The 17,582-nt window shown below is 39.2% G+C and overlaps 1 protein-coding gene across 1 annotated transcript in view; it reads left to right on the top strand.

Annotated features, from left to right (window-relative positions):
- Positions 1 to 16,199, top strand: part of aff2 (AF4/FMR2 family, member 2) — a 155,979-nt gene extending 139,780 nt beyond the window's left edge. Inside the window, exons 17-26 of the mRNA XM_062425359.1 lie at positions 59 to 174; positions 4,445 to 4,694; positions 5,457 to 5,590; positions 7,452 to 7,515; positions 8,189 to 8,325; positions 9,240 to 9,311; positions 10,824 to 10,917; positions 12,472 to 12,524; positions 14,725 to 14,945; positions 15,711 to 16,199. Of these exons, the coding sequence (XP_062281343.1) occupies positions 59 to 174; positions 4,445 to 4,694; positions 5,457 to 5,590; positions 7,452 to 7,515; positions 8,189 to 8,325; positions 9,240 to 9,311; positions 10,824 to 10,917; positions 12,472 to 12,524; positions 14,725 to 14,945; positions 15,711 to 15,832 (1,263 nt within the window). The 3' untranslated portion in view covers positions 15,833 to 16,199. The remainder of the gene's footprint in view (positions 1 to 58; positions 175 to 4,444; positions 4,695 to 5,456; positions 5,591 to 7,451; positions 7,516 to 8,188; positions 8,326 to 9,239; positions 9,312 to 10,823; positions 10,918 to 12,471; positions 12,525 to 14,724; positions 14,946 to 15,710) is intronic.
- Positions 16,200 to 17,582: the final 1,383 nt, after the last annotated feature.

Here is a 17,582-nt window from a genome sequence, read left to right as displayed (position 1 = left end):
TTTAGATCCTTGTCATCTGCTTTGACTCAAGCTTGTCATGTTTCTTCTCTATTCCCAGTCGGACCACAGCGAGCCATCGGTCAACGGCAACAAGAAGCTGCGATTGGACAAAGACTGTCTGCTCCTCCCACCCTGCATCTCTCCAATACACAACCACAAGAACAGCTCCACAGAGTAAGTGTCAACAGTGTGTACTAACCACCAAGGTTTGATCTCAGTCCCTCAGAATCAACAAAAACGACTCTTCAGCCTTTACAGGAGAAAATCTATCAGAGGAGGCAGATACTGGCTCAGTACCAATCCACTAACTGCAGACTCAACAGAGCAGAATGCAATACAGTGCTGTGTGTGTGTGTGTGTGTGTGTGTGTATGCTGCACTACATTTTACTTACCACCCTGCTGTAACTATCAGCTGTCAAAAATTCAAGTAATTTTGTCTTTGAAAGGAAGTATGTTTCTCATTGTGTCTGATGGTTTGTGTCCAAGATAAAGAATCAAAAGCACAATTACTGATAGCCGATGTTTACTTTAAAGGATTAAATTGCTCAAAACCAGAGCTACTGATACCAGCTCACCGAAATACTATGCAGCCTTCAATAATATTGTTAATTCCACCTGTCTGCTGTGATAATGGTCCATTGTGTCAGTTTCCATCTCTCTACTGCTACTACTTGGTCGTCACAATACTGTCTACTACCAATAAAAGCAAAAAAATGGCCAATCAACATGTATTCATAACCCGTAAAGACATAAACAGATACATGTATACTTCTATGGCAATCATCAGCTCTTTGGAAAAAGATTTGGATGAGTAGTATTTTATTCTAGAGCTAAACAAACACATGACTATCTATACTGTTTAAACCCAAAATCGCTAAATGACTATTTTATCAGCAGCCAAAGAAAACAAACCCAGTTCAACTCTCAGTTTCTTTCAACATTTCAGCACAAAAACACTTCTGAAATCCAATGAAGATCATTTCACTGTTGGCATTACTTAATTCTTTGCAATCTCCGTTTGCTTTCATTGCTTCCTTGCTGTCTTTCCCTACCAGGGGACATAGAGAATGTCAGTGGGAGTATGTCCAAACCATGTTAGGAGAAAGGGAGGATAGGTATGGAAGGTCAATGTGCTTACCTTCTAGTAAAAATGAAACAATGTATGATCTAATTACCTCAAACTAGCAAATTTGAGTGGGATCGTCTTTGCCTTTTCCATTCACCCCCCTCTTTAACTAACTGAACACCACAACCTTGTGTGATTGGGACAGACACTGGTAGAGATAATCAAATAACTTTTAATGGAGTGAAAGCGTATTTTTAGAAAGGCTTCCAAATTTTAATGTAGTGATGAAGTCACCGGAGAGGCGAACACGATTCACACTGTGACACAGGGATGACAAACCGTGAATTTAAGCTTTCCTTGTGGATTATTAAAAACAGTCTAAGCTGGCTGTCTTTATAAATAAGCCTCAACGTGACAGCTACAAAGGGAATATTTTTTTTATAGCATTGCGGCGTTATCAAAGAGGGAAAAGGTTTCAGCAAAAAAAAGAAGGGTTGACCCAGAGTTGAACCTGTGACATTGGAACAGCAGACGCCTCAGTCTTCAAAGTGTCTGTTTATCACCCGAGAGGCTTTTTATAGATGCTGTAAACTATGATGATGTGATCACCCTCCTCAGTACCATTCAGCAATTTATATAACCTGTGACTTTTGACAGTTATTATCACTCTGTTTTAATCAGTTAGGTCTCATATGACAACAGGTTTTATATGTGCGATGTCCTCTTTGAGAGCCAGAAAACTTCCCACCTGGACAAGTCGTCGCAAAGGTATTACAGAGGAATATCTGGCAGATATACTGTGGTCATTTTGTGCTACGGGGCTGTAAAATTCTTAACTTATTATCCCTTTAAAAGAAGTATGAGGGCTCTCACATGCTTCCCTGCACGCACACCGGCATCCACTTAAGGAAAGACACACACAACTGCACGCAAATTAGCATAGATGTACACACTTGCACACATCAATTATGCTGTACACAGACACCGAAAGCACGTACACACACTCTGCAGCAACTAATTAGTCTTTGTCTCCCTGGTTTTGTATATTATTACTAATGTCGGGGGCCTGGGGCGTTGTTCTGCGAACTCAGCAACTTTCTCGCTGCATCAAACCCCCCAGAGTTTCCAGGGAGAGGAAAAACATAAAAATATTATCTGTTGTGTTGCAAACAATATGAGTCACAAGCGCTACAATAAGAGAGCTGAGGGAATAATCGGGGATGCTCTAGCAAGGGGAAGGAAGGCAAAAGTACAACAATTTTAAGAAGGAAAATGATCATTCAGCGTCTGTAAATGAAATCTCAACAACATCGTTAGCATTGTTAGCTCAGCTTAGAGAGGAGGGAGGTCTACATGCTGGATGCTTGTGCTGTTGGGGTATCCACTTTAGAGATGATTTTTTATGTGTAATTTTTGATAAACTATGACAAAGTTAGAAAACGTCCAGTCAAGCCAGTTTATTTATATATTGCCCAAAATCAGCCCAAACAAGTATGTCATTAGGTTTTACATACAAATATTACATGTTCCTGCCCCTCTACATACCAAAACAGCATATAAAGCCAAAAAGGTGTGGGAGACACATTGAGAGAGACTGAGATTGAATGATGCATTCCATTTGTAATCGTACATTTTTGAGTTCCCAGTCAGAAATTTCAACTGGAATTCCCCCTGAAGCGGATTTCTGACTCGGATAGTCAGAAAAACCTCACCAGCCCCAACCTTAACCCTATCTGAACATCCAAAATCTATGTACTATGCATCAACAGTGTGAAAGTTGTAGGAACATCCTGTTTATTAGCACTACTGTCTTATTTGTGTCCAATTAAATCATTCGTACACACAGCACTGTCCAATTTCTATCTGTGGACATGTTTCTACAGTGTTTGTATGAGCAACAGCATTCGAGGAGGGGATACTGGGGTTGGTAGGGCAAGCGGAAGAACAGGTTGAGGATGTGTTTGGAGTCATAGTGGGCAGCTTGGTGGGCCGTGAAAGCTCAATAGATGGAGGATCATCTCTTGAAAAGAGTCCAGGTGGACAGAGCATCATTCAAAAGGAGGAACAAACAGGCAGAAAGCAGCAGGGCTTCAGGTCAGACTTGAGGACTCTGACACTTGACACGAGCATCAGACAAGACAGGGGATCAGTATATCGGTATCTCAAGAAGAGGATTATCAGGATCCTACTAAAGCCTCTAACCTTTCAAACCAGTGTGTTCAGTGTGTACCACTGTGAACACATAAATGTCCACAAACATTTTCTCGAGTGCTCAATAGCTCCTGATTAGTGCTGCATGTTTTTGGAGAATCCAGTAATAGAAAAATTGGCCTGAAAACCACTTAAAGGTGCAGTGTGTAGAATGTAGTGGCATCTAGCTGAACAGACTTGGCAGAAATAGAAAATATGTTTTAATTAATGTATAATCACCTGAAAATAAGAATGTGTTGTGTTGTCATTAGCTTAGAATGAGCATTTTTATCTACATAAGGAGTGGGTCCTCTTCCCCTGAGGCCGCCATGTTGGACCACCATCTTTCTACAGTAGCCTAGAACAGACAAACCAAACACTAGCTCTAGAGAGGAACTTTCGTGTTTTTCACAAGTTTCACTTTGTTGCAATCTATAACCTTACCACTAGATGCCACTAAATCCTAAATACTGCACCTTTAAGCTATAGAAGCTTTTAGAGACTGCATGAGACTGCATATAAAATATGATAACAGCAGATTTGCATGTTTTTCTATTAATACACACGGGATAGAAACTGTTTTTGTACTAGAAAAAATCTACTTTTTTTATTTTTATAACATATTTACCTTTCTTTGCTATGATATGGACTTTAAGACTGCAACAGCTTTTGAAAATGTCATATTTTAAGATGTCACAATTGGTAACTTTGTTGTATCTTCATTGCTTCTTATTTTCAAAATGATTCTTGATCATTGCTTTAAATGGTTTTATCTTAATGCTTTAAGTTCTAACACGCTGAACTCTCAAGGATCACACAACAGTTTTTTAATAGTGCAACTGTCATATAAATCATGTTGTTCATTAAAAAGGAATTCATTAATGTACATGAATGAGCTAAAAAAATAAAAATGTTGTAAAAACAACAGATATTAGGGACCTGCAGCAGTGTTGATAGAACAAACACCCTGTCTCACCCCTCTCACCCCTGCTGTGCTACTAGGCGATGTAACGGAGGTGTTAATTGAAACGAAACAAAGTAAATCACACTTCTGCAATTGGCGCACATAATCCAGATAATTAGAGCAAAGATTCCCAATGAACATTAAATAAAAGGTAATATCAAGTAGCGCTTTGCTAAATAAACAAATAATCACACCGCTGTTATTTTTATGTCTGTGTTTTCAGCAGCTCTCTGAACAGGAAGCAGTCGCGACGGCGTGATGACAAGCTGCTCCCTCCTCTCCTGTCCCCACTCTCTGACGACCCCCCTCGGAAGCGGACCTGCGACAGCAGTTCCTCTCTAAGCCAGGAGGGTGGCGCCGCTGGGTTGCTACCCTGCTCCACCTCTTCCACTTCCACCTCCTCCTCCTCCTCCTCCTCACATAGACACAAGAGAGGTGAAAGCAAGGCATCATTGCACGCAAGAAATGGCAGCGTGAGTGGCTTTTGCATCTCTCCATTTATGTGCGGATTTGTTCTTTTTTAATTAATAATAAATAGATTTCCACATGATAGGCCTGCTTGGTCTCCCAGGTAGATCATTAGCTTTGATGTTTCACTGTCCACACTTTTAATATACACCACGTTTGAGTGATAACAGGCGAGAGGCATTATCTCCTTAGTGCAAAATTGAGTTTCTCGCCTGACACTGTTCCAAAAATAACTCTCAAGTTAATGACATGCCATTCTTAAAATGTATAAATTTACAGCATGGCAGATTTCCAGTGATGTGAGTCATGCTTCCTTACCTGCACTTTGAGTTTCAGGAGCAAAAAACAGTCACTAAAATAGTGCTTTGCAGTGCAGCACAAAAACAAGATCAAAAATAGAAGAGCAGATACATAAAACTCAAGTATGTTACAAAATTTTGCAGTAATTATAAAACAAATAATGTATGGATTACTTTATTTTTCTCATATGTTGTTGCACCCTTTCAAGAAAACACATTTATCCTGTGAATCAACAGTTTGAATTCATAACCACTTCACAGTCCATTCAATACAATGACACTGACTCAGCTGGCAAAGGGAAATTGTCACAAGTATGAATGAAAAGCTGTCAGTAAAGTTTTGAGTGGCATCAGAAAACTGATATCAGCAACATGTTTTCAGCAGGAAGACAGTTAATGAAACCAGTATATATGTAATACTAATTAATATGATTAAAACCGTGGATTTCAATTGCGTCCCTTCTACAGGAAATGGATCTTCACGGTGAGAAGCCTTGCGGAGACAGTTACCATGCCAACGGACAGTCAGACTCAGAGGTGTGGCCAGAACCGCTCATGGAACCTGCAGAACCTCGCAGGCCGCGACTGTCATTCAGCGACACGTATGTAGAAATACAGTAACAACACATTTTAAACACACTGATGAATTTTATTTGTGATGGATATTTAATCCAACGAGTTCTTGATCTCCTCATGAAGTGCTTTCAGCAACATGATTTATAGATTAATGATTTTCATCCTTAATCAGTGTTGTTATTCATGAGACCTGGCTGAGAATACATAACTCCCTTTATTTCCCCATTTCCACTGTTAGAAGTCAGCAGCTGTCTCACCTCTACATGGATGTGTGTGTTGTTCATTCCACTGCATACATGTAATGCATCTTGTTTCTTCATGTGATGATTAATTTATTGATTTATTTAATGAAGCTCCAAGCTGAGATATCTAAATAGTAAGTCATGTAAGACAGACTGATGATTTCTGTATTCAACACGATTATAATTACTGTAAACTCAGTTTCTACATTGCAGTTCATTAATATTACATTACAGTGAATTTGGCAAATGGAACAAAGGGAAAATGTTTCACAAAAAAAAGAGAAGTGCACTGCTTTCCAATCTAAACACATACATTTTCACAGTTTGTGGAAGATGTTGGATTGAGAGAAAGGCTTGACAGCTGTAGAGCGGCCAATAACATGAGACTGTCACTACTAAATATATTCTCCATTATCAATAGTGTTTTCTCGAGGTTTTTTACATGCATCCAAAAGTGACATGATGTTAGCTGTCCAAATTAAACAGACACAAATAGAGAGAACATAAACAATGGTAGCAGCATGATGCACCACCAAATGACCATTTGCTGAACCCAATCCCCCTTAGATACTGTTTCTATGACTGTCAAACTGTCCATCCTTAATAGAAACACTCACAGTCTACAATGATAATGGAGGCAGATTTATTGCCTTTAATTCAGTCATTTTTGAAATAGCTGACAACCATCAATTTACTGCCAAGAATAAGAGATTTAATTAGCTGTCACTACTTAGCAGATTAAGCTATGGTTAAGATTAAAGGTGCAATGTGTAGAATTTAGTGGTATCTAGTGGAACGGACTTGGCAAAAATGAAATATAATATTCATAAGTATATTTTAATTAGAATCTAATCACCTAAAAATGTGAATCATTGTGTTTTCGTTACCTTAGAATGAGCCATGTTGCACTACCATGTTTCTACAGTAGCCCAGAACGGGGGAGGGTCATTCAGTTGGTTGCAATCTGCAACCTCGCCACTAGATGCCAGTAAATCCTATACACTGCATCTTTAAGCTATGATTGGACAATAACTGTTCAGGGGAGGGTTTACTTAATGGTCAATAAATGAGCAGCTGCAGTAGAAAAAGGGAAGCAATATATCACTTTTCTTTGGAATTCATGAATCATGTCTTTGTCTTAAAAAATAATACTTAGTACTAAATGTAATTTGGAACCGATTATTCCCTTGAACACTTGGGACTGAGCCGCCCCCACAAATACCTCTAATGCAATCGCATGTCTGTATTACTTTTTTTTGTACAATTGTCTAAGTTTACACACCTCATCCAATTTGAGTGATAATACCTCTTGTGGCTGTATGTTGGTGTTACTTCCTCACCACCATTCCAGTTTTGTTGAAACCTGAAAAGATGATGCATCTTGTTACTTATTTGTCCCAAAGGGTTCCTACATTATTCATGAAACAACATGTTTTGTTGTTATACTAAGGTTACACTAAGCCTCAGGTACTGTATGTATACCTAAGTAGGCTACTGTATATAACTCACCGCAAGATTTGTGTAGCTGTTGATTATGTAAATCACTCTCACATGAAGGAATTTTTTTTATTTATTTTTTTTAGGTTTTGTGTCTGTGCAAAAAAAATTCTGTTTAAGGTCGTGTTTTCCTCTGTGCTGCTTGCAGAGTCCACAGTGCAGACTACTATATGCAGGAGGCCAAGAGACTGAAGCACAAAGCTGATGCACTGGTACGTTTTTTCTGCAATTACACAAAGACACAAGTTACACACACACATTTTCACCTCCATGCCCGAGCACATGTAGGAAGCAAAGAGACGGCAGGCAGTTGGATACACAAAGATAGCAAGAAAATCATTTGAAAACATACATTGTTAACATCTACAGTCCAGACTGTTATTATGTTTCGAGATGTGTGTATTATTGCTTGTGTGTGCGTGAGTGCACTGTGAGTTTTGGTAGAATGAAAATCTATTTCACATCAAGGACTGTACTGTATAATTTGTGTTATTTATTGCACCATTTGTCTCCAAGGGAACATTACATTCAAGGACTGAGGATGTCTGCAAGATTATACAATATCAAAAGAATTATCTGATTCCCCCCCCCCCCCCCCCCCCCCCCCCCCCCCGAACAATGAAATGGGATTTATTTATCTTGTTATTTGTCTTATGTTTACGCGTTGTTTCCTCTGATTTATCTGGGAATTTGCATCTTAGCAGGAGATTATTCAAAGAGAAGACTGTGCGTCTGCCACGATGCTGTTTATTCCATCTCTGTCTTACACACGTCTTCTCTCATCTTCTTTTTTATGTTACAGTTCTTTTCATTTTCTTCTATATTGCATTTTGCATCTTGTCTTCTTTGTGCCACTGATTTCTTTTTTTTCCTCTCCACGTGCAGATGGATAAATTTGGTAAAGCGGTGAACTACGCAGACGGCGCCCTCTCCTTCATAGAGTGTGGAAATGCTATGGAGCGAGATCCACTAGAGGCCAAATCACCATATACAATGTACTCTGAAACTGTCGAGCTAATCAGGTATGGAAGGATATATAGCAGTGACATTGTCAACTGAAGCTTAAACAACAGTCTGACACCTTACCGACCCGCAGGTTTCTAATGAGCCCAGTTTACTAGTGTTGCATTACCGGATCGCTGCTGTTTTTCAGCCTTTCAGAGCTGCCAGTGTGTGAAGTCGTTAAGTGCAACTTTAAGAGAGCAAACTGAGAATAACAAATGACTGCTGCCTCTGAAAGTAGTCAGGTTGACAGCAGGGTGGTGTAGCTGGAGAGAGTCTTTTAACTGAAGGACTTAGGTTCAAGCTCTACTTGTTTGCAGTCATCCATCCTGCTGAGGTGTCCTCGAGCAAGATGCTGAATCTTTAGCAGCTGCAGGGCTGCTGATCTGGCGCTCCGGCCTTTGACCTCCCAGTGGAGGGAGCAGGAGGCAGGACAAGAATTTTCCTACAGAGATCAATAAAGCATAAAGGTGTAACTCCTCTCGCTTGATTCACCTGTCACTGCTGAATTTAATTTTGACTGATTAACCAACTCGCTAAGCGTTCACACAGGGTTGATTAGGTCACTGAGGGCAGGAGGCAACAGCTGACCCCCTACAGCAGTTTTTTAATACCTAATCAATAACCAAAGGAGAAATTCATCCTTCACTGTGTCAGATTAAGCTAATCTGTAGCTTGTCTTGCCTAAGGGCACTTCAGCATGGTGGATGCTCGCTGTCACTGAGCTGAAGGAATTAATTGCCAACTGCGATGTCACTAATTTATAGTCTTTACGTCAGAAAGAGCAGCACCTAGAATACTTTAAACCCCGATTTTATAATTAAAAAGAAGCATCAGTATACATGTATTCACTACCGCCAAAAGTGTGTTTATACGTCACTCCTACAAATCAGTTGAAATGTCAGAAGATGAGTGATGAACATCTCTCCTCCAGGTATGCCATGAGGTTGAAGAACTTCACCAGCCATTCAGCCACCGTCGCTGAGAAGAAACTAGCCGTGCTATGGTAAGATTTTCTTTGTGTGTGTGTGTGTGTGTGTGTGTGTACAGAAAACAATATATGCAGGGCCGTAACCAGGATTTAAGAAATAAAAAGTCCTTTCATCCTGCAACCCCCTATCCCCCTTTTGAAAATTTTGACTACATTCCAATTGTTTTTGTTTTGTTAGATTTTTTATTATTTTTTAATTTTTTTAAATTTATTATTGCATTGCAGGATGAACAAAATGGACAATAAATAAGGTAGAATAAGGTACATGGTTGGTGGGTTCTCCTTACACCTTCCGCTGCACACTTTGCCAATTAAGGAAACTTGCATACACCCCTATAACAATATAATAATTAATCTATAATCTATAATCCTTCATGTATAATGTTTGTTATTTAGATTCTGTAGATATCATGATGCCTGGCATTGATGTTGTTGCACTATGCTGTTCTTAAAAAATATGTGTGTTAAAGAGTGTTTTTTAAAAGGGTGCTTAAAAAGTGCTCTCAAATCCCATTCTGGTGGAGGGTAGTGGTATCCTTGGGGGTCCTTTAGTCTTGCTGGCAACTTTCAAATATTAAATAAAGGCAAAAATACTTCATAATTTAATACTGTGTATTTTCCCTGCGGTCTAAGTGGCACCTCCACACAGCCAGCCACATTATTTACTAAAAGTAGTCAAAGTGACACGTATGGAACACGAAAATATATAAATAAAGTTACTAAATATACGTCAGAATTTTAGAATACGTTTTTTAAACATTAAGTTATAAACTGTAGAATGTAACGCTTCTTTCAGGGCTGCTAACACTCCCAAACGAACGTTAGCTAAACTGCTACTACTTCGCCTTTGCACAGCTCGTATGCAGTTAACAGGGTTAGGGCTAGCTCTTGTTCTTGTGGTTTTGGAATTCTGTGGGAAAAAGAACCCCCTCCTCCTACAACCCCATGCATACAGCAGAAATCTAAAACATGACAGGCCTAACATACGTTTGCTAAGTTATGATTAGACATGCTGTTTGAGGAAAAATTTAACAGTCAAGTCCAAAATAATGACAGACATAACCCGAATGTCTTCAATGCTGGCTGGGAGACAAAACTGTAAAATGAAACAGGCAACAACATAAGCAAAATGAACGCATTATTTTCTTAATTTCCGTCCGGCTCTTCGCGCTGTTCCTTCCTTATTTTATATGACGTGAAATCACATTGAAATGTGTCCCTCATGAATGTGTTTGTTTGACTTTACAATCAAAAATAAGTCAGCAAATTTCTGTCTTAACACAGAAAGTCCGTTTTTATACATCTGTGAAAAGATGTGTGTTTTTATACTTTCACATCACAGTGTTATAGATTTCCCACATTCTTTCACTTCACTCAAGTTCTCCCTAATCCACCAGGACTTGTGCGGCGTGTTTGAAGTCTGGGCAAATTTTTGTGTGGATGACATGAAAATAATATTGAGCATGGAGCTTTAAAGGGAATTTGTACAGAGGCTTCATCTTCCTTTTAATTGTTTTGTTTCCATAGTAACCGCTGTCTGTCTCTGCTGTATCTGAGGATGTTCCATCTGAAGAAAGACCACGCTGTCAAGTACTCACGGTCGCTCATGGAGTACTTCAAGGTAACACACGCACACAAACACACACACACACATTATGCAAATACACACACAGACATAAACATTTTGCACACACACTTGGACATGGACTATTTCCTTCCTCTCTCATTTTTCTCTCTCTGTGGTTGAAAAACACACAAAGCCAATTACAATCCCTCAAATACATTTCATATTCATTTTCATGGTGCCTGTGCATTAATTTTGCATGGCGTTATTAAAATCCACTCTTTCTCTTTTAATATTAATGTATTAATTAGCTCCATCAATCATCACAGTGGATTGTTAGGGTTTAATGTGCTTGTTTTGATTAATTATGTTTAGTTTAATTAATTACTGAGGATGTCATTATCACAGTGCAGCATTTGCATTGATGGGATTGGATTTCTGGGAAGTGGCTGACTGGGGGGTTTAGCTGTATGCGTGTGTGTGTGTGTGTGTGTGTGTGTGCAGGCTGTGTACATACAGTATGTGTTGACAGGAAGAAAAAAAATCCCTGAAATGAGTCGGAGCCATTCATTTAAAAAAAGAAACACAAAAAAAACAGTGTAACCAGTTCTGTAATATACTCATCCACATGAGGCATGAATGTGGATTTTCAGTGTGTGTCACTGAGTAAGGTTACATCCTTTATAATGTTAAAGGGCACATTTGTGGCTCAGTGGGCTAATGCTCACATTATATAAACTTATATATTTAACTATATATTTTAGCCATTCAGCTGATGCTTTTGTGTTGCACAGTTTGTCATATTACTGAGGCTTCCCTTTGTAACAAGACATCCTTTATAAATAGTGTAAAATTGTAATTAATATCCTCATTAATTATTACTAAACTGTCTAGTAATGCTTTACAGATTAGTGATAAACTACTGATTAGAGCAGTTTACAGTGTGAGTTATACTATATCTAAAAGTGTCCTGCTGGAGGACCATAAACACCAGAACATCTGGCAATCACAAAGTTATTATTATTGATGGCATATAGACGATGTATAAAGCATTAGTAAATAAATAATCATAAATAATGGAATTATTAACAACTTAACACCGTATATGAAGAAGCACATATACAGTATGTTCTTATGAAAGTTAAAATGTATCAACATTCATTTTCAATATTATTACTGTGTGATTAAAAACACATTTCAAAAAAATATCTTTTCATGATCACTTAAAAAAATCATTTATTTAGTTTGACATTTTATACCTTGTTATATAACATAGTTGAAGGCCTATTGGGTAAGTATGACTTATACTGTTTTTAAAATTGTTATTGTTTATTTTTTATGGGTCAAGTATGTAACATGGGCCGATGCCACATATCACAGCATGTATATCCTAAGCTAATTTGTCATATCTGTCCCTACATGGGCCTTTGTACAATTACACTAAACACTCCAAAAAAAAAATGCATCAAACAAAACAAAAAACACTTCTCTTCTCATTCTTCATTCTCTTGTCTCTCTAAAACTGTCTGTATCAGATAAATCAGATATTGTAGCACTTTAAAAATAAAAAAAATAAAAAACGTTTTAACTGTGTGTCTTTTTGTGGCCCAGAATTCAGCCAAGAGTTCCCACCAAGCACCTTCTCCCTGGAGGACCAATGGGAAGTGAGTACAAACACACAAACACACAAACACACACAGTATCCCCCCCTTCATTCACATACTGTAGATAATTGAGAATTTATAATTCACCGGAGCTCTGCTGCAAAATACCACGCAGCCTCTGACAGCCACTTGCTCAAACAAACCCCTCAGGAAGCAAATAAAGGGATTGATTTGTTGTAGATGTGAGCAGGAGAAGACTGGAGGGGCTGCTGAGTGCCGGGTGAGAAGGAGTGATGGAGGGAGTGATGATAGATGGAGGAGGAGAGGCTTGGAGGAGCTGTGGATGTGAAGCTAATGAGTTTGGACAGCTCTGACGCTGCACAACAGCAGGACTGGAGCTCTGTGTGTGTGTGTGTGTGTGTCTGTTTGTGTGTGTGTCTATGTGTGTGTGTGTGTGTGTATGTGTCTGTGTGTGTGTGTGTGTGAGCAGCGCTGAATAAGGCACAAGTCGTTGGGTCAGCGAGGGTCAAGGCCACATCACAGACATTACATCACTGCCAGAGACACACACCCGGCTGTGCAAGGCAGGGGGAGCAGTTTGTACTAGCATGACTAATGTTACCACACAGTGAACAGCAGAAAAAAAGCTTCACACCCTCTCACATTCAACACTTTTTATTACATAAACGCCTGGAATGATAACTCATTTGTCACACTTCATTTAGTAGTGCAACAAAGTCATTTCTCCTACTAATTTCCAGCATTATTGTGTAACATCACAAACATTGATATATCATTTTTAATGTGTTATGCAGACGATACACTGATTTATCTGTAAATTTAAAAAAAAGCCTGAACGATTGGTAGCCTCTGTCTAATGTCCCTGTTGTGTTTTTAGCATAAGCATTCCACAAAGTTAAAGGTGCAGTATGTACTCTCAATCCATTTATGTAAAATGGAATAAAGTACATTGAAAGGGGCATTTATAGCTCTGTCGTTCCCCTCAGCTCTACAGAGCCTTTTATTCACTGTGTAGCTTATTGTTACTTTTTTCAGCCACAAAAAAGGCAGCTGTTTTCAGTGAAAAGGCTCTGATAAACTCATTGTACACTACCTGCCCAGCACTCAATGAACTGAAAAAATTAGCAAGTTGCAGCTAAAGATCTAGCTAGTTTTCTCAGGAACTGGTGGAGACCAAAACAGAGCTAAAAGCAGAGTGAATATTGGACTTACATTCATCAGGTGACCAGAAACATGACTCCAAATGAAAGTTAATGTTTGCCTGTCTGCTGGATGTGTAAATAATAGGCATGTGTTTGCTTACATGCTATAACGACTTAATTACTATAAAATGCTCATATGCTGCCCCCAGTGGCCAAAATGTATATTAAACCATCTTAAGACCCCATGTTCCATGAATTGTGTTGTTTTTTATCACAAATATGTTACTTCTCATCCCTTTCCTCCTTTTATGGCAGCTTTTACTGCCCTGAATTGGATTAATGTGCTTTTTTCCCTTTAAAAGCTCATCTCATGCTCATCCTTAGAGCACTTTATGTACTTCTTCCTGTTCAAATCAAGTAGATTTCATAATGTAAAATTCAATATAGAGTCTGAGAGGAGCTGCAAACCTTTTTATAGCATTGTGTGTTTAAGGCAAACAGTTATTATGCATCAAGCAGACGTGGAGCAACATGAACATTCATTTGGGGTCGTGTTTCTATCCAATATTCACTGTTCTACCATCTCTGGTTTGGTCTCCGGTAACTCTGGCTTTTTAGCTGCTCAATGCTCAACTATTTTCACCGGCTGGTTGTTAAATGCGTCTGTCTGCTGTTTGGTGATAGGTAATGATGGATTTATAAGAGTGTTTTTGCTGAAACCAGCAGCTGCAGCAGTGAGAGGAGCAGTGGAAAATGCTAAATAATGTTGAGGGGAACTAAAGACTGAGGTGATAATTCTCTATGGGGTCGTTTCTATGAATGACCTCTTTCACATAGAATTATCAGCTTATTCAAAATATGATTAGAGGAGCTTTAAAAACAAAAAAAACTATTGAAGTATTTAGCAGAAACACATTTGACACCAGTGAGTTTGCTTGGAGAAACTGTTCCAACTTGGCACTTGGTTGACAGATTTCATTGCACACCCTCTGCTTTGTATGTTATCAAGTAACTCCCAGCTCTCCCAGCACACAGTCAGTTCCTGTTTAATTCACTTGCTGTTACAAGGACTCACTGCCTCTCTTGTGTGTTTCCAGGGTCAACGGGACTCCGTCTCCCCTCTCGCTCAGCCCCTCCCCAGCAAGCAGCGGAGGAGCGGGAGGAGGAGGATCCGGAGGTGCCCCGGGCTCGTCGGGCAGTGTGGCAATTCCCCAGCGGATTCACCACATGGCTGCCAGTCACGTTAACATCACCAACAACATCCTGCGGAGCTATGAGCACTGGGAGACGGCCGACAGACTGGCCACTGATAGCCAAGGTAGGACTCCAAAACTGTTATGTTTGGCTCAAAAAGGTGAAACTAGATCGTCAGTGTTGACCATCAACTATTACTTTAAGTAAAAGTCCATGTGTTCATCTTTTTAAATGTTGGTACAATTTCAATGTTCAATATTTTTGCTGTGATGTTTTTACACTCTCCAGACATCTGTGGGTGAAATGTGAGGTTCAGAAAGTGTTGCTGCGTTCTTTGTCCATTTAGTCATAGAGTCTATCACTGCTCCTGTCAGTTTTCAATGTTTTCCAAGTACACTGCTGTTTCTTCTTCAGAAATGGTAAAAACCTATGCTCCAGATGTTTTTTAACACCCGCCTGACAGTAGACTCTTAGAAAAGTTAATGTAAAATATTTTATGAACTGGCTATTAGCCCAGTGACACAGAGTAACCAGAGGAATATTTAACTCTATAAAAATGCAACCAACAGAAAATAGATACAAGAAACATTTGATAAGAGTCAGCAGTACTTAGTTCTTAATACATGCAAGAAGAGGAATGTGGTAGAAAAGGTCAAATAAGCTAAAGATCCATGGTTACAGTTGGATTTCTGCAGTAGAATAAGTTTAACTTCCTTTTACTTCATAGATTGTGAAGTGCTGTATAACGGTGGTTGTTTTGTCAAGGTGTGGATGAATGAGGTGTGGATGCCTGCAGCGCCATCAGAGACAGATGTTGTGTGTTTAATTTCAGCAGCAGCAGATACAGTAACCCTCAGTAACTGTGTCTCTCCCTCAACCCCCCCCGTAGAGTACTTCCAGGAGCTGGACTCGGTGATGGAGCCGTTGAGTCAGCAGAGCAGCATGACCGAGCTGGTCCGATACATCAGGCAGGGACTGCACTGGCTCCGCATAGAGGCTCACCTGCTGTAGGGACTGGACCAGAGCCAAACTTAAAAAAATGTTAAAAAAAGAAAGAAAGAATTGGGAGCCTGGGAGCTAGAACTGGGATAACAAGATAACAAGTGAGATGAGACTCAGGACAATGCTTCAGTTCCCACTGGGATCCTTCAAATGACCCGACACCACCCACGGTAAAATAGTGGCACAGGCTGGGTGGATTAATTAGGCTGAAATTCATCTACAATTAGGAATGAACAGTAACTAAATTTAGGAATTTCAACAGTGATTCACAGAGTACAAATTAGCATATTATAAATTTGGCTGATGCTGCTGTTTGGAGAGACTACAATCAGTACAGGTAGCTTAAATTCCTAAAAGAACAATAGATAGCTGCAAACCTCCCTGTGTCCATGAATAGAAAGAATTAGAGAGGAACGGTAAAACGTGTTTTCAGTAAGATAGGATAATTTTCAAAAAAGATATGTGAGAGGCTGATGTGATTAAAGCGGCTGAAGGCAGCAAAGGAGCCCAACAGAGGCTCATCTGCTCCAGCAGTGGCCTAGAAATGTGTCTGTGATTGGGACTCGAATTAATGCCTCAGGCTGATATTGATCCAAGTGGAAAAGTACCGGTCCAATCCATTAGATAAGGACCATGCTGGTAAAGGAAAGAGGCTTAGCTACAATCAGTAGAGCTGAATTAATGGAGGCTGAAGCTAGTCCTCTGCTTTTCTTTTATTCTATCTTCAGTATTTATAGATGAATCATCCAAGACAAACTCTGGCAAGCAGAACCTAGAACCTGCCTGTGTTGAGCATCCCTTTTCACAGCTTAAATTTTCACAACGTCATTAGTCACAGGGATGCAAAATGGCATCCGAAGAAGTGCTGCTGAAAAGTCATCCTTTGTAGCTGACAAGTCAGTCAAACTCAAACATTTTAAATGTTATAATCCTTAAGATTTTCATCATATCAATCAATGTAATGCCATTAATGGGTGGCATTCATTTGTCTGAAGCTGTTAAATTTATTTACACTCATTAGTCATTAGTCATTGCCAGTGGCAGTGTCCGCCATCCACGCACTGGCTTAAAATAAAATGCACAAGAAATTCACAGGAAATAATGCCTCCATGTTTTGGACGAAATTTGGACGAAAAAAGCTCACATTGCATGTAATATGTGTTCATCAGCTTTAACAATGTAACCCAGCGGAGCAGACTGGTCCCTGGTCAGGACATGTACATCTATCATGATTCATACAGAAGACATCACATTTATAATGTTAAAATACAGTTTATTTTCTCCTTCTGTGACAGAGGAGCTGCTCACAGTGTGTTTCCTGCAACAGATTAATAAATGAATTAATTAAATAATAGCTTTCAAATTAATGCTAATATCACATATCACTAAATTCTGTGATGGGTCTGCTTTGCTTTTACACCACAAACAAACTGAACCAGTGTCTACATGGAGGTGGACTGAAATAATGAGAAGATTTTAAGGATTATAACTTTAAATCTGCTTTTTAATTCTGTATTATTTTCTGGTTTACCTCAAGAAAAAATACAGTATGATCTTTGAGACGAAACAATATATGAAAATAACACACAATATCAGTCAAAAGTTTGGACCCACATTCTCATTCAAGTTAATGGGAAGGTGCATCCTAGTTTTTACTGGTATAAATGTGTGTGTTTGACCACATATTTAATGCCAGTTTTCAACACAGATATTTCCATCAAAAGAAATATGGAGGTTCAGGACCACCCCTATCCTAATT

The sequence above is a fragment of the Scomber scombrus genome, chromosome 9 (genome assembly GCF_963691925.1).
Source record: "Scomber scombrus chromosome 9, fScoSco1.1, whole genome shotgun sequence".
Taxonomy (NCBI): Eukaryota; Metazoa; Chordata; class Actinopteri; order Scombriformes; family Scombridae; genus Scomber; species Scomber scombrus.
This window is presented reverse-complemented; position numbering and strand designations above follow the sequence as displayed.